The 27,489-nt window shown below is 32.0% G+C and overlaps 3 protein-coding genes across 9 annotated transcripts in view; 2 read left to right on the top strand and 1 right to left on the bottom strand.

Annotated features, from left to right (window-relative positions):
* Positions 1-142: 142 nt before the first annotated feature.
* On the top strand, positions 143-4,915 carry LOC105252884 (asparagine synthetase domain-containing protein 1). 4 transcript variants are annotated; one of them, XM_025414616.1, is made up of 7 exons: positions 143-297; positions 488-580; positions 1,838-2,038; positions 2,330-3,259; positions 3,356-3,768; positions 3,855-3,991; positions 4,095-4,914. In XM_025414616.1, the coding sequence occupies exons 2-7, from the start codon at positions 521-523 to the stop codon at positions 4,148-4,150; spliced, it is 1,797 nt and encodes a 598-aa protein (XP_025270401.1). In that variant the 5' UTR covers positions 143-297; positions 488-520; the 3' UTR covers positions 4,151-4,914. The 4 variants fall into 4 exon arrangements, with proteins under 4 accessions (XP_025270401.1, XP_025270402.1, XP_019883593.1 ...); XM_025414617.1 differs by having other exon boundaries at positions 148-580; positions 3,356-3,482; positions 3,546-3,768; positions 4,095-4,915; XM_020028034.2 differs by having other exon boundaries at positions 148-580.
* Positions 4,916-5,456: 541 nt separating this feature from the next.
* On the bottom strand, positions 5,457-10,865 carry LOC105252885 (blastoderm-specific protein 25D). Of its 2 annotated transcripts, none has more exons than XM_020028033.2 (5): positions 10,836-10,865; positions 7,199-9,712; positions 6,246-6,933; positions 5,976-6,076; positions 5,457-5,606 (listed from the first exon to the last, which is right to left on the bottom strand). In XM_020028033.2, the coding sequence occupies exons 2-5, from the start codon at positions 9,653-9,655 to the stop codon at positions 5,469-5,471; spliced, it is 3,384 nt and encodes a 1,127-aa protein (XP_019883592.1). In that variant the 5' UTR covers positions 9,656-9,712; positions 10,836-10,865; the 3' UTR covers positions 5,457-5,468. The 2 variants fall into 2 exon arrangements, with proteins under 2 accessions (XP_019883592.1, XP_011258815.1); XM_011260513.3 differs by lacking the exon at positions 10,836-10,865 and adding an exon at positions 10,671-10,802.
* Positions 10,866-11,480: 615 nt separating this feature from the next.
* The window catches only part of LOC105252915 (baculoviral IAP repeat-containing protein 6), a 34,184-nt gene continuing 18,175 nt past the window's right edge, over positions 11,481-27,489 (top strand). For 2 of the 3 annotated variants that reach the window (XM_025414621.1, XM_025414620.1), the window contains exons 1-24: positions 11,481-11,749; positions 13,014-13,333; positions 14,000-14,244; positions 14,380-14,719; positions 15,576-17,118; positions 17,257-17,431; positions 17,681-17,899; positions 18,236-18,659; positions 18,753-18,903; positions 19,285-19,435; positions 19,529-19,753; positions 19,829-20,083; positions 20,222-20,510; positions 20,595-20,756; positions 21,195-21,500; positions 23,226-23,522; positions 23,947-24,161; positions 24,691-24,847; positions 24,929-25,120; positions 25,242-25,462; positions 25,686-25,936; positions 26,398-26,573; positions 26,713-26,900; positions 26,995-27,136. In XM_025414621.1, coding sequence (XP_025270406.1) covers positions 11,572-11,749; positions 13,014-13,333; positions 14,000-14,244; positions 14,380-14,719; positions 15,576-17,118; positions 17,257-17,431; positions 17,681-17,899; positions 18,236-18,659; positions 18,753-18,903; positions 19,285-19,435; positions 19,529-19,753; positions 19,829-20,083; positions 20,222-20,510; positions 20,595-20,756; positions 21,195-21,500; positions 23,226-23,522; positions 23,947-24,161; positions 24,691-24,847; positions 24,929-25,120; positions 25,242-25,462; positions 25,686-25,936; positions 26,398-26,573; positions 26,713-26,900; positions 26,995-27,136 — 6,822 coding nt within the window. In that variant the 5' untranslated portion in view covers positions 11,481-11,571. The remainder of the gene's footprint in view (positions 11,750-13,013; positions 13,334-13,999; positions 14,245-14,379; positions 14,720-15,575; positions 17,119-17,256; positions 17,432-17,680; positions 17,900-18,235; positions 18,660-18,752; positions 18,904-19,284; positions 19,436-19,528; positions 19,754-19,828; positions 20,084-20,221; positions 20,511-20,594; positions 20,757-21,194; positions 21,501-23,225; positions 23,523-23,946; positions 24,162-24,690; positions 24,848-24,928; positions 25,121-25,241; positions 25,463-25,685; positions 25,937-26,397; positions 26,574-26,712; positions 26,901-26,994; positions 27,137-27,489) is intronic. The other variant, XM_025414622.1, reaches the window with a different exon arrangement.

The raw sequence follows: 27,489 nt of genomic DNA, 5'->3' as shown, positions 1-27,489 counted from the left end.
GAACTTCGGGACCGCAACTGTGCCGCCACTAGCGGGGGCGGGACGAGCGGGAAGCGCGCTCGATACGCCTCGTGCAGCGCCGCTGTGCGGCGCATACTCGTACCATTGTATTTACCGACGAAACGTTACTACTTTATCGACTCTAGCACTCGGAATTTTCAACACTTTTCGCGTAGAGCTCATCTCTTGAATTTTAAATCGCACATTTTACAATAATACTTTTTTCCCTCTCCTTCCCTTTCTCTCTCTTTCCGTTTTCAGCAACATGAATTACTTTTGTCGCATGTTTGCGCAGAGGTGAGATGTCGCGCATAACCTATCGTCGCTCGCGTAAAGCTACGACCATTCTCTACGTTGTTATGAAAACAAAGTTGGCGACAAGTATTTTTCAAAATATTAAAATATACTTGCCTCGATTACCTTTATTTGCCCAGCTTGTATATCTTGCGACGGTATAAAACTATACATATTATATATATTTATATAGTGTAATCGACAATCTTTCGCTTGGCGTCCCAACATGTGCGGAATATTTTGTTGTATACATCAAGCTAGAAACGACTCTGAATCCTTCGCGCAGGTATGTGTAATACGCATTGTGTATCGCGCGAGCATCATCGTTTATCGTTACATTACAATGTGAAAGAAAAGGCGTGATGCCAAAGCTCAAAAATACCAGACACACAGATCGTTTCATTTTCTTTTTAATATTAAATTAGGAGTCCAAGAGTTGTCTCGCGCGTGCGCATCCGCGTACACTTTTCTGTTTACATACATTTCTTTTATAAATAAAATTTTCTCTGTATATAATTTGAATATTTTTTTAAAGATTTTGAAAAAATTCTTCCTACATGAAAAGATGCATCCATCGCACATACAAAGTGTTGACTAACAAAAATTACTCTTTTTATTAAATTATATATAGTTTCTTTTTTAATTTACACTCTTTGCATATATAATTATCATATTATTAACTCTAAAATCGTTTTAATGTATAATTATTTTTCTATTTTTAATTTTGTGTTTTGGAAACAAGAAGCATATATATAGTTAGATGGACAAAATTTTTATAAAAATTTACACGTGCCAATCGTGTTCTTTTAATATTTAAATGCTTGATGCAAGTTAAAAGGTAAAGAAACAAAAAAGCTCATAAATTATTCATCATCTTGAATATTTCCTTTAACTTTTGAACAACGTTCCAAGTAAATATACAATGTAGAAACTATTGTTTTGAAATTCCGACTTTATATATTTCAAAAAAGTGTACAAGTTTAAATTGGAGAAGAAATAAACGTTTTGCGCAACACGCATCTCATTTAGTCTTGATGAAAACGTATAGTCGCACAGGATGATAATTGGAAAGTTATTCAAACTAATTTGGTTGTTATTTAAGAACAAATAAATGGAATTAGTAAATTTTGTTAAACTATTTTGAGTAGTAGAGAATCCATTAATTTTATTGCCATACAATATAATAAAATTATATAAAACGACTTGATAGTGAAATTTTACATTAAAAGATAGTAGGCATAAAAATGGTAATGGATAAAATTTGATAATTAAATCACTTTAATCGTGCATCATTTTTATTTGCACTCACATCTTGTATATAAAAATGAAATTAACAAATTTCTTGTACTCGAAACAGTTTGTTTCTTCCAATTTTATCCATTTATCTGTTGCAAATCACAGGCAATACTACTTTCAACAATTTCCTAATCATCCGTCGTCATTTCCCATCGTCCATTATTTGATTGCAAAATTATTAAATGTTATTTTATTAATAATAGCAATACGGATTACATATACTTTTCCTTTTATGTGCATGTTTTAGTGGAATATTTGTAAAGATGTAATAGCCGCGCGAGGTCCTGACCATTTAACAGAGAAACATATATCGTTAAATCACCATTGGCATGGACACTTTGCTGCTGCAGTATTATGGATGCAAGGATCAGAAATAATAACACAGCCAAGTTTGGATGATAATAACAATTTGTTACTATGGAATGGAGATATCTTTTCAGGTTGTTTGGTACGTAATTTATATGGATGCACTAAATATTTCTGGTCAATATTTTGAGTAAATGCTGCCCTTCTTTTCACAATACATTATACATTATCTAGTATAAATTGTATGTACATATATATATATATATATATATATATATATATATATTCTTATGAAAATGCATAATCAAACTAAACTTCTCTCTCTATTTTCTTAAATTTCTAAAAGGGTCGGTCCTTTAAATGAGAGAAAGGGAAACGCACAGCTCTTTAGGGACAGCTGTACATCTTATAATAACATAGTTAATAATTTCAGGCAAAGGATGATGTTTGCGATACAAATGTGATATTGGATGAATTGCAATCGACCACAGATATCATGTCTGTGCTTTGGAAGATTGAAGGTCCTTATAGCTTAATATATTATCAAAAGTCAACCGATACATTATATTTTGGACGGGATATTATCGGACGGCACAGTTTGCTTTTAAAAATAGATACTAAAGCTAACTCACTGACTTTAACTTCAGTTGCAAACAAAAATATGAAAGGAATTGTGGAAGTACCTGCTATAGGTATCTTTGCAGTAAATTTAAATAATTCACGGATAAATTTAGCATGTTATCCATGGAAAGAACCTGATTTGAGATTCACGGATATTATCGAGACATTGGAAACGACTTTAAATGTGGATATTAATATTAGAAAAACTATATTAGATACGAATTCGTCATTGGTGAATTTACATCTACATCTACATCCAGATCCAAAAGATTTAGAATATCTAGAGAATATACCAGATAGTATAGATTTTAATGAGACATTGCGGTATTTGTTGGAAAATCGAAAAGTAAGTGAAAGAGTTGAGTGCTTGGCGCAACTCTTACATCAATCTGTGAAAGTCAGAGTAAAAAAGAAACCAAATTATTGCAAGGATTGCATAAAAACTGTATTAAATGGTGAAAGTATTACTTGCACTCATTCCAAAATTGGCATATTATTTTCCGGTGGCTTAGACTCAGCCATTCTAGCAGCGATTGCTGACAAATATGTTCCAGAAAACGAAAGTATCGATCTTATTAACGTTGCATTTGAAAGATCTGTAAATAATCAAAAAATAAGTCATATGAATGACGAAAAGGAGAATGTGATGCAGAAATATGATGTGCCAGACAGGAAAACTGGCCGACAAACGTATTCTGAATTGTTGCGAATTTGTCCCAACAGGAAATGGAATTTTATACAGGTATCTATCAATGCCTCTCTCTCTCTCTCTCTCTCTCTCACTCTATGTTTGAAATGTTTCCAGTCCATTCATTGTTTTTCACCATATTTATTTCAGTGTAACATCACACAAATGGAATTACAATTGTATCGTGCTTCGCAAATTTCTGACTTATTACATCCTTTATCTACAATACTGGATGAAAGTTTAGGATGCGCCATGTGGTTTGCAAGTCGTGCAAAAGGTGTTCTTTATCCAGTTGATGAAATGTACGAATCGCCATGTAGAATATTATTTTTGGGCATAGGTGCAGATGAATTATTTGGCGGATACATGAGACACAGAACCATATTGAAACATAAAGGATGGGATGCACTAGTGCGAGAATTAAATATCGAATTGGCGAGAATTTCCGAAAGAAATTTGGGTCGAGATGATCGAATTATTTCTGATCATGGTAAACAATCTCGTTTACCGTATCTAGATGAGAACGTGGTGAAATATGTGCAGGATATTAAACCATGGGAAAGGTAAAGTCAATTAATGCCAAATAATTATATTAAACATGGTACGATTCGAAATATAACATAAAGGAATCATATATAATCATTAATAGATGCTACCCGACTGAGAAAATGCCAACTGGATTGGGAGACAAATTATTATTACGCTTGTTAGCATGCAAGATTGGTTTTCAGAGTACAGCCAACTTTCCTAAAAGAGCTTTTCAATTTGGCTCGCGAATCGCAAATGGTAAGGAGAATGCTAATAACATATCGGATAGATTGTAAAATGTAAGTAACACTACTGTTTAAATGTCGATCTGCTATATATATATTTATATATCATTTTAAAGCCAATGAAAAAGGAAATGTGACTAATGTTATCGAGTTACGGCTACATTATCGATAATGAATGATTATAAGAATGTGTACGTGTATACTTTGATTTTTATTTCTTTGATTTCCATTTTCGTCAGCAACTTTGCATCAATACTGTAAGACACGACTAAAAGTCAAATTAATGACTGATTAATAATAATGAATCGATCAAAGTTTATATATTCCGTATTACATTTCATTTCACAAGTATAAATGCCATAAAACGCATGTATTGTTAATAAACAATGTACATACATATATATATATATATATATATATATATATATATATATATATATATATCAGCACGATGTATCACGATTTTCCGATGTGTATTTTGCGCTTTTCGTGCAAATGGCAAACAAATGTTTCTAAATTGACACGAAAATCCTAATATGTAACAAACATGTACATGTATATTTTAAAGCACGCATTATTATTCACGACAGTTGGTATATATTAATCTGAGAGAAGCAGAGGAATATTTTTTACAAAATATGTAATATCCCTAATACTAATAAGCTTCTATATGTGATGTATACAAGCTTTTTTTTGTCATGGAAACATTTCTCTCGCTGCCGCTTTCATTGATGAGATTATATATTAAAATAATCGAGATGTAATAATTTTTCTTGTGCATTTTATTAAACTTGAAACAATTTTAACACAAAGGAAGATTTTATTGTTGTTTACAATTATTCCAATAGCCACTGAAGTGTCCATTGTCTATGTCTATAAACATTTCAGCAAAGAATATAACAATATATCGCTAAGACACATAATAAATATATACACTGTAAATATATTTGATGTATTCGATATTTTTTTACATTTATATATTTTTTTATTTTATGCATCCACGTATATACAAGAAAACATTATGCCATTATTTAAAAAAAAATTTGAAAAATTATAGATTAATTCTGATAATACAAACATTTCACTCTATCATTTTTCTTTCTATACCTTACTCGACGTTATATACAGATAATGTCGCTTCTGGATCGTAGATTTGCCGCTAATTTTATGATATCGATCAAAGCGAAACTTTACTTACTTTAAACTTATTTTACTCTCGAGTTAAATTAAAGATTGAAAAGGCACTCGTGCGTTTGTATGTGTATGTTACGGGTGCGCGCGTGTGTACATGTGTTTTATATGTACATTTATATTAATATACATTTTTCAATCATATGCATCCCTGAGTTTCACTGCAACATTATCATCGACATTACTTGTACATCTAGTATAATCGCATTACAAAATAAATAATATACAATTATTCAATTCAATACAATAACGCACTAATTTATTATAATATTATAATAATAATAATAGCTATTTAAACATCATATTGAAGTCGTTCCCACATCGAGGCCGCTCAGGTCGAGACATCGTTCTTGCAAACGTTTCACATGTGCCGTTAGACATGCGTTTTCTATGTACAAGTTCTTCACTAATACGTCAGCACTGGTTAATTTATCAGCCTAATGGAATAATAAATTATATATAAAGATGGAGATGAAAATTGTGTGCGTATGTGTGTAAAGTAAGTTAAAATATATGCATACATGTATATATATGTATATATAATTTAAAATTTTATTATTTTAATTATAAAAAAATTTTATATACATCTAATTCTCTGACCAAACACTTTTTGCAACATGATTTGATGTTCTAAAATTGATGTACATTTTCTGAATTAGCTTTTTGTGCACAAATTTAAAAAAACACGAGAGATTTCTTTTTCCTTTATATCCTGTATAATTATACAAGATTGCAATTATCATATGTAAATTAATATACAAACTTGTAACTTGTCTATGGAGAAATGTATAATTTTTATACTCTACCTGATCAATAATTGTTTGAACCTGCATTTGAAGCCTCCCTTGACTATTACGAAGAAGGCACTGTAATTCATGTACTTCTGTCTGATGCTGCGCCATAATACCTGCAAAATAATTGTATGAATATATAATTTAATAGGAATTTAAAGAAATGATATTTATATATAAAAAATATAATAATGTATTACGACACACACATACAGAAAAATATACTTGAAAATACATTTTTAAAATGATTTTATATATTATTGTGATGTAAAATAGATTTTTTACCTTGCAAGAGTTTCTCGATGGACTGCCGTTGCTGTTTAATACAATGCTGTAAATGTCGTTTTTTGCGTTCTTGTGTGTAAAGTTTCATTTTTAAATCTTGCAAGACGCTTAGATCGACGCAGCTTACATGTTGCTGTGTATTATTCTGTACGCACGGACAGTTAATTTCTTTCATTACGTCACGTGTAAATTTAAATTCCGAGTCGCACTGATCTTCCTCCTTTATTCCTATCATAGTCTTTGCACTAATACGTGAATTATTTTGACATATTTCTCCCATCTTATGATGCTTGTTTATAGCTTTCATATCTTTCATTTCACGACATTTGATACTATACGAATCATGATCGTCTGTACGATCTTTTTGTTTCAATAGTCTATTGGAATCGTTGGATAGTAGAAATTCTATTGAAGGGATATGATGCGTATGACAGATTGTACCGCATGGATCCACGAGGGGTTCGTTGGTAGATAATATACTAGATGTACTGGAAGATTTATAGTGTGACGAATCTGACATTGTCGGCAAAAATATTTCATCCGGCACTTGTACATAGGAATCATTTGTAATTGGCTGTTGTGCCAATCTTAATTTTTCGTGCAAATCTTCAATTTCCAGATTCTTCTGAGAAATATCGTTTTCAGTTTTTATTTTCCACTTTTCGAATTCTTCCTCAAGAGCTATGTACTACACATATAAAAGAAATATATATATATGCACATATAAAAGAAATATATATATATAAACAAATATATATATATATATATATATATATATATATATATATATGCGCGCGCGCGTGTGTGTATGTGCGTGTATTACTAATGAAATGATATTAATATCTAAAATACTCAAAAATATAAAATATCTTGAAAAAAAAAGGAAAAAGAAAATATATATACGATGAATAGATATTAGATTTTAGATTGTCGTGTAAAATGTTTTATCTTACCTGCTGTTCCAAAGTAAATTTTTCTTCTATCGGAGACAATCGTCCGCCACCATTTTTTGACTTATCCGAAGGACTAATTAATTCCTCGTATTCTACTATTTTATTAATAAGCTCGGCAAGTTTATCGTCACTTATTTTTTGTTCTTGCTCAAAGAGTTGTCTTTCCTCTTCCAATTTGGCAGCCCAATAATCTTCACATTCTTCGTATTCCGTTTTTAACAGGTCTAAGCTTCGTTCGAGCTCTTGGCAACGTTCGATTAATTGCTTCTTTTCAATTTCTAATAATTCTACATTTGTAGTTATAGCTTTTGGAATGTTTTCAACTTCGGTAGTATTGGAAGAATTAATTTTTTCCTTATTTTTACATTGATCCGCGGAATGTTCTTCTTTCCGCGGTGGATAATCTCTAAGACTCGTCATCTTATTTTGCGTCATGTCCTTCGCGTCTTGATTAGTGAAATCTTCCACGCTGCTCGATACCGCGATACGTTTCGCGAAAGTATTCGACTTTGGCATCTTCGAAACGACTAAATCACGCAAGGATTCGTTAGTTCGTTCCTCGCATTCCAATTCGAGTTCAGACGCTATACTCTTTCCGAAATCTCGCGTGGAAGAGGAACGTAATATAAAATTTGATTGCAGATTAGCAATTAATCTCGATATACCATCTCTCAAAGCACATTTCTCCGAAATGCATTTGGTACTTGTTGTTAACAGCACATTTTCCAGATCTTTTATAACTGTATCTCCAAATCTTTTGCATTCCGTTCCATTAGAATTTAATATATCGGTTTGTCGCCCTTTTCCCATTGGTGATCCAAAACCAAACGATACTTTTGAATCGGTGACCTGTTGATCCACTTCAAAATCGTGTGCTTGCATCGATGCATAATTTTCATTTCGATCGCACAACGAAACAAGAGTTTCGAGTGGATCGACTGGTGCTTCGTATTTCACCTTTATATCTTCGCCGTGACATTTTAAATTTTCCACTTCCGTATTAAGTTCGTCATTTTGATCACGCAAGAGAATTATTTCCGACTGCAACTGTTTGATACGATTGACAAAGAAATCAACTTGCTTTTGTTGCTTCGCTTCTATACTCTGTATCTCGTCGTGTTCCGCGTCTAATACCTTTACCTGTGTTAACAAATCATTATTAGACTGCCGCAGCTTTTCAATTTGATTGAGAAGAGACTTATTTTCCGCTTCGAGCACCTGATTCTCCTGCAATATATTTACAATTTTATTCTTCATGTCGTGATTCTCTCTCTGTAATGTCTGTAACTGATCGTCTTTTAATTTTAGCGCTGCAGCATTCATTTCTCGTTCAACATTGAACTGATCCGACAATTCTTTTGTAATTTCAGCATAACGTTGTTCGTTCTGTCTCTGTAGATTTCTCTTGGTTTTTTCCAATTGAACCTGACAGTCATCAATTTCCTGCGCCAATAAATTTGCCCGTTCGTTTGCTTCCAACATGTCGAGACGCATCTTTTCTCTCTCCACTTTCATGTTTTCCATCGCAGCATTTAAATTGCGTTGCTCCTCATGATGAGCAACAATCATTTCTTGCAGTATAGTAATATGAGATTGAATGGTATTATTATCAAACGATTCATTCAAATTCTTGAGTTCGTTGCATATGATATTTGTTATTTCCGCGAGATTAGTATTCAAAGCGTTAAAATCTCTGTTAGATGACAGCACAGTTATATCAGATACATTAGCAACTTGTTCCTTATTTATAGTTCTATTAAGCTGTACCGAGCTCATTCTAGGAGATTTACATGTAGTAAAATCTAAAGTATTAACATCACAATTTACAATATTGTTATCAGATGCGCTATTCGTTTGCGAAGCTTCTATACTTTTTCTCTTTTGAAATATAATTACAAACTCGTCGAAGCTTATCAACCCATCGCAATTCTGATCAAGTCTCTCAAAGATAGATTCTGTTATTTGCTTTGGAAGTTGTGGAATTCCTAAACAATTTGATATAAATTGTATTGCTGTAGGATCTATGTTATCCTTCAAGTAAACCTTTATTTTATCCCACAAGTTTGTCAACCTTTTCTCATCCATTGTAATACTAATTTTCATGTCTTGAAAATGAATGTCTGAAATACTCTGACCATCGATCGAGATCTCCCTCTTCTCGATATCGCTAGTTAAATTATAGCACGGCTGTACAATATGCTGTTTATCGGTAATCAATCCTTGGAATTTTTTCAACAAAAGTAATAAACCGTCGCGAAATTCTTGAAAAGATATAGTTTGTTTATCTGGACAATGTTTGTGAATGCAAGATTTCAATTCTTCAATTAATTCATCGAGATGTAATTTATTACAAATTGAAAACAAATCATTTTCATCGAGTTCATTTTCTCCTTTGGCCAAACAGCTCTCAAATACAGCAAAGAGCTGTTGTTCATAAAGATCATTGCTATCAGCCATATCTTCTCATGCTTTTCTAATTAGCTTAAAACAATGCCAATTTCCATTTTAGTAGACCTGCAAACAATAACAATAGCATTAGAAACTGGCAGCACGTCTGGCATTGCATATTATCGCATGTACAAAGCAAACTATTAAAATTTTAGATTTATTAGTTGTACAGTTTGAATAAAGCGATTAATTAGGCTAGACATGTCACAGTATACAAGTTAAATATATTTATACAATGTTGCATTAATATTATTCTAAATGATTTTGATTAGTAGTTGTCTTATAATTTAACTTTATCTTAAATCATTTTAAATGTCACATCATAGATACAGAAATTTCTACAATCAATTGTTGTCTACAAAAAGTAATATATAAAAATATTTACGTTTCAGTATCAAAATGCGAGTGTATTTATTATTGATTGTTCTTTAAAATATTACATGTTACAATTTTCAAAGCATAATTTAACTTTTTTAAAATAATGAATCAAAGTTGAACAGCTAGTGAAAAGCTACTATACTCTTCTTGTACAGTGAAATATTAATGTTGAATATCCATTATTATATATTATTATTATTATAGTTATTATTATATTATAAATATTACTCTCTACACTATTAAGACTATTATTTTCCAAGTATAAAATTATTATACACAACTGTATTGGATCATAAAATAATTGATACATTTTATACAAGCAATGTTGATATTTTTGATATTGTTGATTATTTTTGTATGCATGTATGCACATATTATATATATATATATATATATATATATTATATATATATATATATATATATATATATATATATATATATATATATATGAACTTTGTTGTTGATTTCTGAAATGATAAAATCAATAACGCAATAAAATTTAATTACATTATTTCGTCAAACGAACTTTGTACGTTACATGATTGCAAATGTGTACATACATAAAAATTCAAAATAAAAAATCGTAGAATGTCATAAAGATCAGTCAATTGTTGTCACGATGATTTTATAACCTATTAACCTACCAACACTTGTAATAAAACTACAGCCCCATACTCGTACGTATATGTTGCAGAGATTATTATTTCTTTATAGTATATATTAAACGGTACGCATTATTTAAACCTTTAAATACTTTTACATAAATAATGTAATTTATTTTGACAGTAAAAAAGAGATAACATACACACCACTAAAAATTAAAATTAACTATATTTCACTAACTCCAGATTCGAATTGATTCGAATCGTGTCATAAAAGATGGAAGTAAAGCCGTAATCACACTACGAGTTGCGAGCTCGATTACGATTGTGACCCAATTAACCAATCGGAGTAGTCGGCTTAAGGCTGGTATCGAATCGATCGAAGGGAGCGTCCCGTTTAACCACAGCCAATTGTATCGGTCTATGCCTAGGGTAACCAACGGGCAACGATTGACCAATCGGAAGGTCCTATTTTGAACTGGCCAATTGGCGACATGCTCCATCGGGTGCCACCCAAATGGCAGTAGCCACTCAAATCGAGTTGCCGCATATTACCAGCAACTATTAACCAATCGAAAAGATCCTATTTCAAATCGGCCAATCGACGACGCGGGCAACTAGATAGATTTGACTCTGCATTGGCGTTTTCAAATGTAACCATTACATACTTCGGAGGAATTTAATGGCTGCGATTGGTCAAGGACGTGAGTTTAGTAACCTACCCGTTCCGCATTCGAAAGCGCCATTAGATTCGAGATGGCCGTATCGATGTACGCACTACTGTGATTAATCGATCGTTACGACACGATCGTCGGCCGCATTCAGAGCATTTTTGCTGACGTTCTACTCAAAGATGGCGTTGATGCGTGCGCCCTGTTTCTTGTGATGGACGAGCGTTAGAGAAGTTTTTTTTCTAAAAGTGTGATTCTCTCGTATAAGCAAAATGGCTGATGATGATCCGTGGTTACTGAAAGAAGACGGTTGTTTAAATGTGGACACCGAGTGCAAGAGTATAATCTATCACGCCAATTTAAACGTTTTACTCATCACCACTGGTAGCGCACAAGTATACGTATTCGATGTCAACTCCGGCGTGATCTTGCAAAGAAGTTCTCTCTCCGGTAAGCATGTGTACGGATCTCGTCGTCGAGTTGATTTACGCAAACGACACCGGGAAAAAAAACTCGTCACTCTGTCGCATTCCGCGTTGCATCGATCCAATGTTTGCAAAATACTGTGCAACGATATCTCGTAGTCAAGGTCGCGCATGTTTCTCGCACATTGGATCTCGCACTGATTTTAAACTCTTCTCTTGCGCGTAGAATGATATCTCGCTCTCTTTGTCGATTTTCCATCGATTTAAATAAGAAGAAGAAGAAGAAGAGAAAAGAAATGACCTTGATGTAATTCACCTTCCAACTTTGCTTCATTTCTCTTCTCAATCTAAATCTATGGTATCGATATCTATCCTCTTTCCAGTTGTGTTTTATATATATATATATATATATATATATATATATATATATATGTAACACAATTAGAAAGAGAATAGATATCGATACCTTAGATTTAGATTCAAAAGAGGAATGAAGCAAAGTTGGAAAGCGAGTTACATCAAGATCATTTTTCACAAAAAAATTATATATATATATATATATATATTTTTTTTTATTTTTTTTTCAATTTGTTGCATTTTTTTCGTTGTCTTACCTCATGTGCAGATGTGCACATTTTTGTTTTAAATGTAAAAATATAGTAATATACAGAAGAAGAATAGATTTGTAATTCTATCGAGCAAAACATTCTAGTAGAAAATTTACCATTTCTTTCCAAGTGTCATTCTTGTCAACTTGATAAACTGTCTTGCCATTTGCCTGACGTGCACAATTAAACATCTAAAGATAAAGACTTTTTATAAGCATCTTTATCTCGAGTACAGCTCTAGCATATACATGCTGATGTTTTATATTTCTAAATTTAAAATACAAATATTAAAATTGTCTATGTTGCTTAAAATCAATACATTTGTATGTTTTTTTTTCAAAGTTTTTATATTAAAGATTTTTCACAAGTTTTTCTTATCACTATCATTACATGTAATACATTATTGTAAAGAGAACTACAATGTAAATCAATTTTATAATTATTATATATTTAAACAAAATTGCCAAGCAAATTATTTTATATTAAACAATTTTATACGAATTTTATAGAAATAAAAATAAAATACATTTGCTATTGGTGACAAGAGTAATTAATTTATATATTTATATCAAACATTATTATTTAAAGATATTATTGATATACTAATACTAATAATGATAATTTGTAGTAAATATGTAAAAACTCACTCTTACTTATTTTGTAATTGCGATTGTGTTATAGGTAAATCAAATGGAAAATTGCAAGGAATATATTTATCAGATGGAGTAGGCAAAGTGTTATATACAGATGGACAGGGGATTGGTATACGTAGCGATTACAATGGGGTTTTATTGTTGGATACAATTTTGCAAACCCCAATTACCAAAAGCGAAGATATCGTAAAGCTGGAATTGCTGCTGTCAGAGGCTACAATATTACTTCAATGTTTACAATGTGTAGAGTTGCCTGGAGTAGAACATTTGCTAGAAGTATTGCAAGAACTCTCGAGTAAGATTGTTGTGGCGCAAGCAAATCAGAAGAAAGGTATTAAAGCTCAAAAAGTAAGTAAAAGTATAATTTGTTAAACTAATGTGCAATTATTTTTTATACAATGCTCAATGTAGGAATATAGATTATATTCCAAAACTAATTGTTGTAGATTATAGATAATTAATCGTACAATGATGAGAGAATATATCTCCCAAATTAAAAGAATTATTTTTAGAATGAAGCACATCATTTTCAATATAAGTTATAAAGAAAAAATGGAAGTAGTATTTTTAAAGTTTGTATTTTTTCAATATGATTCTTTTAAAAATATGTAGGCAATTCTCTATATTTCACTTATATTTCGAATCTAATCTCCAGTGAAATTTATTTTAAAAGAAATACATAGAGTATATTGAATTTCTTATGCAGGGATGTTTGCATACAAAATTTACTATATATTACACATAATATTGAAAAACGTAAAATATAATGAGATAGCGAGAAGATATTGCGAGAAATAATTAAAATGACAGCCTGTATTTTTTTGTAGAAAACAGATCAATTTACAATCGATAAAAAACGTAAATAATAATATATATATATATATATATATATATATATATATATATATATGTATATATGTATGTATGTATTGATAACACTAATACAAATATATCAGCATTCGTTCCAGTCATTGAAATGCTGCATATAAAAGTAATAGAAATTTCTCATTTCAGTGGAATACGATATGTTTGGAGCTACCGCACGGATCTTTGAAACTCGTATGTTCTGGTTTAGTAATGGAATTAAAGAGGCAAAATCGGCATATAGCAGCACTGCCTATTGCTTCTGCGATCAATGAACGATTAAATGGCCTATTGCCTAGTCTCGCGCTAGAAGGTGGTCCCACTGATAGAGCATTAATGTTTAGCGAAGCAGCGCGACGTAATACATTTCCAAAATGGCCACATATGAATTACAAGTATGTAACATGTCACGCAGCTTTCTTTGAATAACTTTGAGTTTTTGAATAACTTTTGAGTTAGCAAATATATAATAGAAGTATTAAGTGATATTTATGTACAGATATGTAAAATTATAATTGAATACGCTTCAGATGGGCTTTACCCGATCAAATGGCGCAGGCTGGTTTCTATCACGAACCGAATGCTACAGGTGATGATAGAGCAATGTGTTTCACTTGTAATGTGTGCCTGGTATGTTGGGAACCTACGGACGAACCGTGGTCAGAGCATGAGAGACATTCGCCTGCATGTCCCTTCGTTAAAGGCGAATACACGCAGAATGTTCCACTATCTGTCACCCTCGCGACAGCTCCCGCTTGTGAGGTGGGCGATACAGTGGACGTCATAGGTACTACTAATGTCACGGGCCTCGCGGCTACAGCCTCTTCCAATGGTTTTGTAAATATTTGGAACATGACGAATCAATTGAAGGTGAGTGTTTATTAGAGTTTTGCATATATATATATATATATATATATATATATATATATATGTATATATTCTAATGTTAATGCCCTTAATATTTATCAAGCAGAGCAAAATAATATTTATATGTAAAATTTCGATAAAATTTAACAACTTTTATTTCTCTTACACCAAGATATTCAAGTAATTCTTATAGTAAGCAAGTACATCATATGTAAATCATATTAAAAATGAATTGGTTGGATTCGTAAATTAGCGTATCGCGTTAAGATTTTGAAATTGTATGTACAAAGTTAAAGACAAAAAGCGACTTTATGTGTCCTTAATTGTAAATTTATTTAAAAGGGAAGAAATATTTTTTTCTCCTTTTTCCACTTGCAATTTATAGATCTCAAGAAAGAAAAAAATTTTTTTCCGACGTTAATATTCAAAGTTATTATATACTTTATATCGCGATAAAACATGTCGATCTCGCTTTTGTAATATTATAATGTAAAAGAAATAGGAAAAATATAGTTTTTATATGTATATGTTTTACAACTTACTTGGCTTTGCATGCTTGTAATATTTAAAGAAAAATAACACATATAATGGTAAGTGTAGTAAATTAATTTTGAAAATTGATGACAATAGATGTGACACTTTTAAAATAACTTTGTCAATTATAAATGTATAGTCTTGGTTGGGAAAAAATGATTGAATAAAATTAAACGATGAATTAAAAATTTCTCGATATGTGTTATTAAAGTTACGAAGACAATCAACAAATAGCCACAACATTGTCTGTTTGAAAAATTAAGCCCAACGCTATTTTTTCTCCCTTTCTTTATCAAAATAATATATAAACTGTTGCATTTTGCAGAGAGAAGTATCATTTTATATATCTACCTTGGATCAAGAAATAAACAATAAGGAATCGATACAATTTTGTGCTACGCGAAATTTGACGACTACATATTTAACGAATCTGGGCTCGGACTCTGATCCACTTTCGGAATATAAATCCTCATCATTTTATAAAATACAAGTCACGGCGCTTTCAGTAGTAGGATCTCCGGCAACTTTGAAAGAGGAGGCGAAAAGTACCAACTCTACAACTTCGTCATCTATAAATACCGAGATGTCGGAGCTTAAAATTCGACCGTGCTTAGTGTGTGGAGTTACAGTGACAGTTAACAATAATCCTTCGCAATTGAGAACCTTGGAAAACGTATGGGCTGCCTCGAGTGATCTAGCAAGCTCGTCGTCGTTGGTACGTGCGATGAATAGTGTAAATAGTGCCGCCAGTGATACTCTAGATATAATGAAAGTAGCGGGTGACAGTAGGTACATATCGTCGAGATTGCATTACTTAGTGCTGTACGACTTTCATCATAAAGTCGCGACGACGCAATCCATCAAGGAGGATAATTCTAAAGACTCAAAGACTAAAAAGACTCTATCCGGAACAGGAACTAGCGCCAGCTCGAACGGCGGCCGCCAAGAGAGCTTGTATCAAGAGCTCTTTCTCGGTAAATTTTTATACGAAGTGCCAGTTATCGAGGATGTAGATTCCGATATGGTAGTCGGTCCACATTACGATGGCATCTTCCCAACTACCACTCTAACCGCCTCATCTTCGAACGGCATTTATTCGAGTCCCATCGGTATTCCCATCGGTTCCGCTCCAACAACATCGACACCTTACGATCCCAATTTCGCCCCTATCAATGGTTCGGCTCATTTTGCGTCGACATCCGATTTGACAACGATGAATAAAAAGAGCTTAGATCTTATGAAGATTACCAAAACAGAACCAGTAGTCGTGAAGACGCTAATTATAAACGTGCCGGAGTCTCTACGTATTACATGTATAATTCCGTCCAAGGATGGAAGATACTTGTATGTCGCCATGTGTCCCGCGACAGACAACGCGACTTCCGCCGAATCTTTCTCGTTAAATACCACCAATCAGATGGACGTCGATGATGAGAGCGATTTCTTTTCGCAGAAAAGTTATATGTATTGGGACCACAACGATAGCCAATCCAGCAAACTGATCAACGGCGAAATCCGTAGTAACGAGAGCAATACGAATGCCGTGCTACTTGTGTACGCTTTAGATTTCTCGGGACCGGTAGTGAAAGTGGCATCGGAACCGTTAGTGAAGCGTGAATTACCGTCGGAACAGGCACCAATAGAACATGTACTCCTTCCTCTTCAGGAAAAACAAACAAAGTGTACGACGTCTTTCACTACCTCTAGTACCAATTCTACTAGCAATTCAACCGCTCAGGAACCTGCCGGGCAAATTGCCCTAGTGTGTAAAGATGGCGTAGTCAGATTATTAAACTTGAATACGCTTAAGACTGTCACGGAAACGAGATTGGACGGAAAGAAATTCATCTCTGCAACTTATTGCAACAGTAAGTGTATAAATATATTTCGTAAAGGAAAAAAAATAAGAGAGAGAGAGAGAGAGACAGAGGGAAACGAGAATTGTGTAATTTGAGAAATTGATTTGTCGGAGAAAATTTGTGCGTTACGACTGTTGATTCTTTCAGGTTTGGAGAGGCTGTGTGTATGCACAAGCGATGGCACGTTGCATTTCTTCATTACAGCGGAAGAAGAGGATTCTACAGAGGAAAAGGAGGATGTCGACGATGTGAATATGGGTAGCGAGGGAAACTGTTCCAACGAAAATGTAGCTCCCAGTACGTCGACATCGTCGGTTTGTCAGTAAGTTTATACCGAAAAATTAAACGTTTTTTTTATTCTACATACACGTACGCACGTACATTTACAGACATTGAACTTTTGAAAAACTTTTTGATAATGTTTCTTGTTTCATGCGCGCACGCGCGCATATACATTTATCATTGTATTTATAAAAACATTAGACATTATGTAAATGTAACTTTTTATCAGTATTTGTTGACCTTTTACCTAATTATATTTTTATACATGTATTTCTCGAACGTTTTACAGCGATCAGCTATTAGCGCATAAATCGAATTTCTCTTATTCGGATTTGCGGCTCTTGTATGAACTCACAAGATTCGATCGACATTCCCCTGCATATAGCGCGACCGTCCCTCCATGCTGGAATGAAATGATGCAAGCTCAGAGACAAAGACGCCATCCGCAACATCTTCATCAATCGGAAGATCAGCATCATACGAGAACCTGGCGATTGCAGAGTGATGCGTAAGTCGATATAATTAGAACAAAATAAATGTTTGAAAACAAACAGGATGTGTAGAATAATTATATATATATATATATATATATATATATATATATATATATGTATATATGTATATTGAGTACACTTTGAATACATTTTGAATGCTCCTCTTGCGGAAACGAGACTCGAATAGCGTTTTATTGATAAATAATCGAGAGAAAACTATTAAAGAATTTCAACTCTTTTAAATGTTTAAACTCTATCGATAATTGGCACGAAAATGACAAACAATCGGCGATTATAAAGACAATAGTCGTATAAGATTATATATGTGTGATTTTTTATATTTATGTTAGGACTACTTGGGACGAACATGTGTTTGAGCTTACTCTACCGCGAAGTGCATCAGGAAGTATAGGGCATGTTGACGTTCGATTTACCTTACATGCATTTTGTCAAGAATTACCAACTATTCAAGTTACTTTGTTGAAGCAAAATATAAAACGAATTGGTCATCAGAAAGTGCCGCTTACCTCCGTGGACGAGAGAATCGACTTTAATATAGGAACCGACCAACAAAAGAGCGATAATCCAGTTATCACGGAAGAATATCAACGTCAACATAATACCGAAATTCTCTGTGGTCCTATCGATTTGCATCGTTGTATGGATTTGTCTTGTCGCTCGGGATGCGTAACATTGACAAGTCCAAAATTATTTCGCTCAAAGGCTAAAACATTACTTGTTCATATTAAAGCTTTAATAGATCAAAAAGATGGAGTAAGTAACATCTTCTAATTTTTTTTTCAAAATTATCTTTCTTAGAATCGAAATTGCAAATAAAAATTCTTTATCCTTTTTTCCATTTTAAAGACATCCGCAAAATCAAAATCAAATCTAACAGAAAGTAAACCACCTACTTGTAAAAAATTGAAAATATTTGAGGTACGACCGCTTATACCCGCTAATTCTGGGGAACGATTTGACGAAAATGCAAGCAGTAAAAAATTGGGATGCTACATTGGTAAATAAAATTTGAAGATTTATGTGTGCATTTATTTGTGTTATATTTATATTTTTAGTAATAAATAAACATATACATACATGGATAAATGTATGTATATTTCATATTATCAAATAAATACAAAAGAGAGAGAGAGAGGGCTTTTATAATTTTAATATAATTTATGTAATTTTTTTTATGATACAACATAACTATTTTATATTACAATACAATAATAATATATAATGAAAAAATTATACACACACGTTTTTTAATTATACATGCGATAATTTTTTCTTTACATCATTGAATTAGCGTGAAAAAATTTAAGATTTAATAAAATAAGAATATAAAACTATATTTTGCTCCAATATTGTACAATTTTATATCTGTATATTTAAGGTTGCAACTGGATTCATGAAATCTCCATCACAGTGAGATCAGTACATTCTACCAGCATAGCCAACGAAAGGATACAAAGATGTGCTATGTTAGAGTCCAAAATCTTTGTCGATAATCTTTTAAATGTCGCATGCTTGCAAGGACCTATCGAGTAAGTAACTAGAGGCATAATAGATAATAGCTTAAACAACAGATTTGATTGTCAAAAAGACTCAGTTTTATATTTGAATGAATACATTTTCAGATCTCCTGTTGTACAATCTATAGCTCTTGACATTCTAATATGGGTAGCTTCAATAAGATTAACGAGATTGCGCAGCACTCATAATAACGCTGAGATAAAGGCACTTCAATTGGAGACGATACGTTCCGTGCAAGGAAGATTATCCAATTTATTACAAACATGCCTTTTGCATGCTGGCAGAAGTGTAGCGCACAAATGTGTCAAATTGATTGTTCTTTGCAGTGGGTGAGTCATATGTACATATATAATACCGTTTAATTATACAGAGATTCTACAAAAAAAAAATTGATTTTTTTTTAGAGGATTTTATAATATAGAAGATTCACCGGCTCAAACCTTTGATGAGGCTATGTTATCCGTTTTGGTCAATTTATTGCCGTCGATTGTGGAAGTACATTGGGCTGGCTCATTGAGATGGCTCCAATTGCTCATTACCAGATTTTTGCCATTGGACAGAAATCACAGTATCGCTCAGAAGTGTATCTCATTGGTACAACAGATAGCCACTGAGATATCTAATAGAGTAAATCCTTATCATTTGCTGCTCGCTACAAGGTGAAATGCATATTCCACACTGTTCCTTTATCATTTTTACAATTTATATATATATATATATATATATATATTTTTTTTTTTATTAAAATTTTAATAATGCATACAATACTCTCTTTTTTTTCTTTCTTTACTTTTCAGATTTGGTTTATATAACACACCATTTGAAACGGAACTTTTTGACTTGGAACCACCGATGTTACCGAAATTTAGTTCGATGCCCGTGACGTATGCATCCGTTGTAGCCAGCGAGCAAACGGGTCCATCCGTTGCTTCGTCAAGTGCCGTACATTCTTCCAAAATATACTCGCAAGATTCCATCGATCTGAGGGATCTACTCACACTTCCCGCACATCCGGCTAGTGAATTTATAGTGTCGAGCAAATTGAAAGCGTTGTGTGCCAATCACAATATGAAAGGTCTCCTCGAGGTATAATATTTTTTTATTAGAAATTCATTTAATAAAATATTATGATTATATCGAATTCCTTGTAATGTTTAAATTTTAACTTAGGTCGAACCTCTTCATTTCACTTGTCATGCTGCTTCCGACGGCACGAAGATGGAAAAGATCGATCCTGGTATGAGCACAATTAACATTGGTTCCACTCTCTACGATAATACGGCGACAAGCAACAATGGTGTACCTGATATTAAAACGATACATCATACTTATGTAAGTATCCTGCATGTCATTATGCAAATCCAAATTAGATGCAGTTTCATCCAAAAGATGCAATAATGTATATTATTTCATTAATTGGGATAACAATAAAGAAAGCGATAATTCAAAAAAATTGTTGCTTTATCATTAAAAAATGCAGCATATTAATGCATATTAATAATAATAATAATAATAGTGATATGAATATTATATTACTCGTACATTTTGCGGTATTATGCCACAGACAATAGACAGCAGGAGACTCCAACACGATTGTAACAATCTACGAAATAATAGGTCAAGCATATCCTCAGCGTTCGTAGATTAGGCAAATTACATTCTTTCGTAATTAATAGTGGCTGTATGAAAGTCGTGAACTTTTTTTAAACGGCATATATAGGTATTTTCAAAGTAGAAGAATTTTAATTCAGATAGAAATATTAATTGTAGAACTTGGATGCTGGATCGCTAGGACCACATGTTCAAGCTAAATCGACAGCTACATTAAGCGATCTGCTTAGTATGTATACGGGAAGAGTGCTAAAGAAGCCATCTCCGCAACTGTTGCTCACACCTGATGAACAATCAGACTGTGATGAAGCTAATGATATATCTGGTGACAACCAGACTTGGCATAACACACAAAACAATATGCCCAGTTCACACATGTTAAGTTCCATTGTAACAAAAGAAAAGTCATGTGTACAAAATATCAATACTGCTGTAAACAAAATTGAGGATGACAATCCTAAAAAGGTAGATTATATAGACGAAAAAGAGACACACACTACAATCTTTTTTTCTTTCCTTTTTTCTTTTTTCTTTTTTTTTTAATTCCTGTTCTTGAGTCGAGTAATACATTGTTCTTTTGTCGTTTACTGGCTTTGTTAATATGCTGGTTGTGATCATTATTTCATTTGTTAAAAAATTTTACATCTACATCATATATACATGGACGATGTTTACAAACAAATTGCATGGGCTATACGAAACTTTTATTGGATTTTATTCAATGTTGGCTCAATCCTTGCATATAATATTATTTCTTGTACATATATTCTCACACAAGCGCGCGCGCGCATACACACACGCAGAGGATTTCTTCTCTTATTTTTTCCTCTAAATTATTTATTCACAAGGAATATTATCAATTAGTTTTTAAGACTGCCTTTAGACTGCCGAGAAAGCCAGCTGTGTGGCTCTTAAGCTAATAAGTTAATGGTATTCCATAAAAATACTAAATGTGTTAATACAAAAAAAGTAAAAAAATTAAAAAGCAAACAAAAAAAGTCTAAAAATCAAGAAGGAGATAAAAATTTTGTACGTCCACATTATTCTGGATAATATTAAAGGAAAGTTTTGTCCATGAGCCTCTACATTTATATTATTCATTCGTGTTGTCAATACTACTCTTAGACTCGAAATCTATGTTCAGAACTGGAATCTCAATGACATTAAAAATTCACAAATGCACTATCTTTGAGAAATGAAAATTTTTTTATGTTTGACCGTGCGGTCAAACTTCCCTACCGCCAAAGCTACTTTTGTGGCTCTGAACAAGTCTCAAAATTCTGCGCAATGTGTATGTTATTTATATAGATACATTTTTTTGGGAAACAAAAACATTATTTTAATGAAAAAATGCCGGCAGTCTAAAGGTTAATACCACTCTACAAACAATTGTTTTTGCACTTTTTAAGTTGTGTGCAAGAAATGCACATAATTGTGTTTTCTTTTCTTACTCTGGCTTTATTGCTTGATGCAATTAGGATTAGTAATTGTATCAACTTTATGTATTGAATATAAAATTTTAGCTCTTTATATACAAATTATAAACAGTTTTGAAACAATTTAAAGCTCCATTATGCAAATGTAAATCTCTTAACAGATCCGCAGATATGTATGCATTTCTAAAAAATTATTAAATTGCAAATTGCTTCTCAATAGGCATATTACTATACAAGATGTCTCATTATTAGCCATCTTGGCGAGCTTTAACAAATTGTATGATTAATTCATCAAATTCACATTTCAAAAGTTATATAATTTCCTTTTCTCATAAAAGTATCGGAAAAGATAATACACAATTTTTCAATATTTATCATTAAAATTCTATCAAGATAATGTGTTGTTTCAAAATTAATCGGAAAATATAGTCTTATTATCTATTTTTGTCATTATTAATATTAAAAATTTTTCTTTGTTATTGTAATTCGTAAATTGCATGACATTTTTGTTAAAGGAAATTGATTTTACATATAATTTATTAAAAAAAGATTTAAAGATTCCGTCATTAAAATTATGCTTGCAATTTGTGAGACATTATGTATGGCATAAGTTTGATACATCTGTGAAACACGATTTATCTTTCCTAGATATAGATAAAATATTACTTCACTTTTTATATATTTTTGGCGTTTGGCAAGCAAACTTAGATACAATTATTTCACTAATAATTGATAAATTATGTGAATGTTGCAGCGAGAAGATGTTACATTCCCGTGGGGCAGATTACTGTGTTGGCCACCTCAACAAGCGTTGGTCGTCGAACGAATGCATTCGGGAGCTCGTCGTTTTGTTATTTTAGATTTTGGATCACCCATATTGTTGACTGACCTAATGATTCCTTCATGTAACGATCTAGTATCGCTATCCATAGATATCTGGATTAAAAACGAAGAAACGGATGGCACTCGACTTATTGTGGCTGGTGATATTGGTAGTAAGCCGTTGATTGTCTGTGATCTTCAACCACCGCCAGTGTGTAGATATCTCAAGGTAAAATACATGCGATATATTAATATTGGATCCATTTATTTCAATTGCGCTCTCTCTCTCTCTCTCTCTTTTTCTCTCTTATTGCGTTGCTTTTTTTGCATAATTTTCTTTTGCATTTTACATTTTCTATCTCATACATATGCCTTTTTACTTTTGTATGATTCTTAAAATGTAAATTATAAAAATACTTATATAATTGCAATAATTTTGTTTATAAATTTTCCCTTTATCATCATTTCAGCTTTTTTTCTTCTGTTTTGTGTTTTAATTTTATTTTGTATTTATTTATATCAATTACACCAGTAGTCACAGACATTTTATTATTATTGTCCATTTATTCTTGCCTATTTTATACAATTTTTATTTGCGTTTTGATGTATAAATTAAAATTGAAGTTAAAATTGACCTTGTATCATTATTACAGATCACTACAATAGGACGTTATGGAATGTCCACAACTACATGTAAAATACCATTAGGAGTGTTTTACGGACATATGGTAGTTTTGCCTGGAGAAGACTACTCCGAGTTAAGCGATTCTTCATCTTTCAATACGAGTATTTTTGATCCTTCTTTACAAGTTACTATCAATACACAATGTAACATATTGTCAGCTTTAGCAGAAGATGTACAATGCAGGTATTGTATAATAAAGATGATATACATGATGTGTGTGAGAAAAAATGATAAACAAGTGCATATATGAACGTCCCAAAAACCAGCGACAAAAATTTTTTTCAACTTGTAACACTCTATAAGATATCTATGTGAAACCAGAGGGGAGAGAGGAAAAAGAGGAGAGAAGGAAAAATTAGCTATAATGAAACTTTAATTATAACGAAAAATAATTTCTGTAGATATATATATATATATATATATATATATATATATCTACAGAGAAATTTTATATATATATATATATATATATATATATAAAATTTCTCTCTATAAAAATCAATATTAATATTATATAACAAATTGTTTTTTCTACAGAACAGATATTCTTTCTATATTTTGACTTATCTATATGTATAATGTAGTCTCTAATATTTTTACACTTTTTACTTGCGTAATATATAAAGAATCTTTAGTACAATTATCTGATTATATATGTTGAAAAAGAAAGTTCATTTTGTTCTCAAACAAGAAATATTTCTTTTTTTTCCAGATTTAGTTTAGCTACTGAACGTTTAAAAGCTTTGTTAGATCCATTGCTGTGCTCAGAAACTCCTAACATTATGCATATGCAAAATTATCTTTATTACAACAAGACATCTAATGAAAATAAGGAACAACCATCGGCAAAGATACTCTCGACATATCAGGTATAATTATGGATGTAACTTCTAGAGATATTTTGCAACTCTAAATAAAAATGATTCAATTTTACTATTGTTTTGTTATAGGAATGTATCATGTTTCAACATCAATTAAATATTGTACGAGGTGTCTGGCGACGTCTCGAATTGTGGAAAGGTTTGCGGAATGTGCCAACAACATCTTTTGCGAACGCACCCAGTGATAAATTACGAGTCCTTGGAGAAACTCTACTCGACATTTTATTGTACACTGTATATGAAATTGGTCCGGTACCTAGTGTATGTATGCATTATTGTTATTATAGATTTTAAACTCTTAAAGTTAGCGATATAATTAATCACTAAAAAACTAACGAGATGGTTTTTTGATCTTTCTTTTTCTTTTTTTTTCCTAATGTAGATACACCGACCAACATCATTATATGAAGTTTTTACTCCAACAATTTGCGAAAAATTTTTCCATTCGATATGTGTTGTAACACCAGCCCCACGTTTACAACTTCATGCTGCTGCGCTCTTAGTTGGTATGGCAGGACATCAGCCGTGGTGGGGCAATTTCTTGTCCAATACCCTAATAAATCTTTATTCATCTTCATCTATTCATATTTTTCCACAAGACAGGTAAGGTTTGTTCAAATATCATTTTGAACATTTGACATAATTTTTGAATATTACGTATGATATAAAACAAAAAGATATTTATTTAAGAAAAGAATTTAGAAAGATCACGTATTATATTGTATTAAATCTCTTTAGTTTGGACTTTTAAAATATAAGTTGAATCAATACGCTTAAAATTGAATTTTATAAGATATATGCATATATAAGAATTTCATTTTTATAGGGTATTTATTTTATTGACATTTCTTGGACGAAAGTCATTAGTAGCGGGAGGAAATAAATCCTCGGTTATCGAAGCCATGGTTCGAACATTGGGCAAGCTATTGACTCCACTTACGAATGTACAGTCATCCGATTCTAATCGACTGGACGTCACCTTAATAGGCTGGGTATTATTATTTTTGTCTATATGCCTAGACACCATTGCTCCACCACCCTGCTTTGAAGACAATCATGAAAAAACCAGAGAACAAGGTATATTTTCATAATGTCGCGTGTTTATTTATGACATAATTTATACATTGCTTCCTTTATTGACTACTAATATACTCGGAGAAGCGTGATGGAAAATTTGCAAATTTATCAAATACAAGTTTAAAATTATCTAAAATTTATTTGCTAGTTGCTAAAATCAATGGCAATGTACACAATGTTTTTTTGCGAAAAAATTAGCAGATAATGCAATGCTAGCAGCTTGTAAAAAATTGAAATATTTTAAATTAATCAGCATACTGGCAATACTAACTTGTTAATATTCGAAATTACATATTTTTCTACATTAAAATTTTCTATTTCATATTATAAACGTCTTCTAACATATTTATTATTAGTAAAAGAAACAGAAAAAGAAAAAATCATTGCACCAACTAGTGCAAAATCGTAAATACATAGTAATTATTCGAATAATAATGTTCTGATATTCTTTGTTTTGGAAGGTTTATTTTCTCGTTGGGAATTTATTCAAGGAGAATCAGCTATGCAAAGAAAATATGTTAATGCTAATCGATCATCAGCCTCCCGTAGCTACCGTAAAAGGTTACAAAAACGCTTGTTGCATCACAAACAGCAGCTTCATGAATTAGAACAGGCGAAAAAATCTGCAGCATCCAAAGTATGTATTCAAAATCAAAACGACAATTTTTATAAATTTAATCGCTAGATTATATCTTTTATCTATTTGCTAGATTATGTCTTTTATCAGTGCATATATTGATAAAAGTAATATAAATTTGTGTACGTAATATATTTAGGGATTGATGACTCTTTCGTCCGATGCTGCTACATTGTACAATAAAGTGGAAGCGACGCTGAAAGTTCAAGAACGTTATTTCAAGAAGACGTTGAAACAACATTCCGCAAAGCATTACAAGGATATTCTTAAGAGAAATGAATCGTTGCTTCGTAATCCGTGTTGTAGTCAAACACGGTCCAGCGTTGGGTTAGTTTTCCAATTCCAATTCCGACTCTCGTCTCATTTTTCTGACACTTGACAGAGTTTGAAAACGTGTACTTATACATACATATAATTGTAGCAAATCGGACGTTATGGACTTGGAAGCCGAATACAATGTGACAAACTTATCCCATCAATATGTCTTGCCGGTTGCGCGTGGTCTCGTCGCACTCATCTTACACAATTCGGCTAATGTGGACATGTTTCTATTGGCTTGCAAGGTAAGTCTTACTGGCTCTAAAAATCTATATGGATTCTATCGTGTCACACAAGTTCATTATACCGTTCGAAAGTTTATAATCGAATCACATACTGCTTTGTTGTGTATTATTCTTTCCCAAAATTCTTAAATTAGTGACGGTATTAAATTTTTCAAGATTATTATAGTTGAAGGCAAAAGACTTGATATAAAAGCAAATTTGTGTATAACAACAACAATTGCATATAACATACTTATGAAAATTAGTGATACATCATCTTTTTTTGCCTTTGTAATCTGTGAAATGTAATTTTTGAAAATTGATATATTGTACATAAAATAATATATTGCTTTAAAGAAAAAGAGAAAAGAAAA

This window comes from Camponotus floridanus, unplaced genomic scaffold (genome assembly GCF_003227725.1).
Source record: "Camponotus floridanus strain SB8 unplaced genomic scaffold, Cflo_v7.5 scaffold86, whole genome shotgun sequence".
NCBI lineage: Eukaryota > Metazoa > Arthropoda > Insecta > Hymenoptera > Formicidae > Camponotus > Camponotus floridanus.
The sequence above is the reverse complement of the archived record's forward strand: the minus strand, read 5'-3'. Positions and strand labels throughout refer to the sequence as shown.

Bases quoted from the DNA above. Each gene is read 5' to 3' on its own strand.
- LOC105252884 (XM_025414616.1), top strand. From the start codon at position 521: ATGTGCGGAATATTTTGTTGTATACATCAAGCTAGAAACGACTCTGAA. The intron at 3,260-3,355 runs GTATCTATCAAT...TATTTATTTCAG, and splicing joins GGAAATGGAATTTTATACAG to TGTAACATCACACAAATGGA. The intron at 3,992-4,094 runs GTAAGGAGAATG...ATCATTTTAAAG, and splicing joins TGGCTCGCGAATCGCAAATG to CCAATGAAAAAGGAAATGTG.
- LOC105252885 (XM_020028033.2), bottom strand. From the start codon at position 9,655: ATGGCTGATAGCAATGATCTTTATGAACAACAGCTCTTTGCTGTATTT. The intron at 6,934-7,198 runs GTAAGATAAAAC...TTATATGTGTAG, and splicing joins AATTTACTTTGGAACAGCAG to TACATAGCTCTTGAGGAAGA. The intron at 6,077-6,245 runs GTAAAAAATCTA...ATTATTTTGCAG, and splicing joins CATCGAGAAACTCTTGCAAG to GTATTATGGCGCAGCATCAG.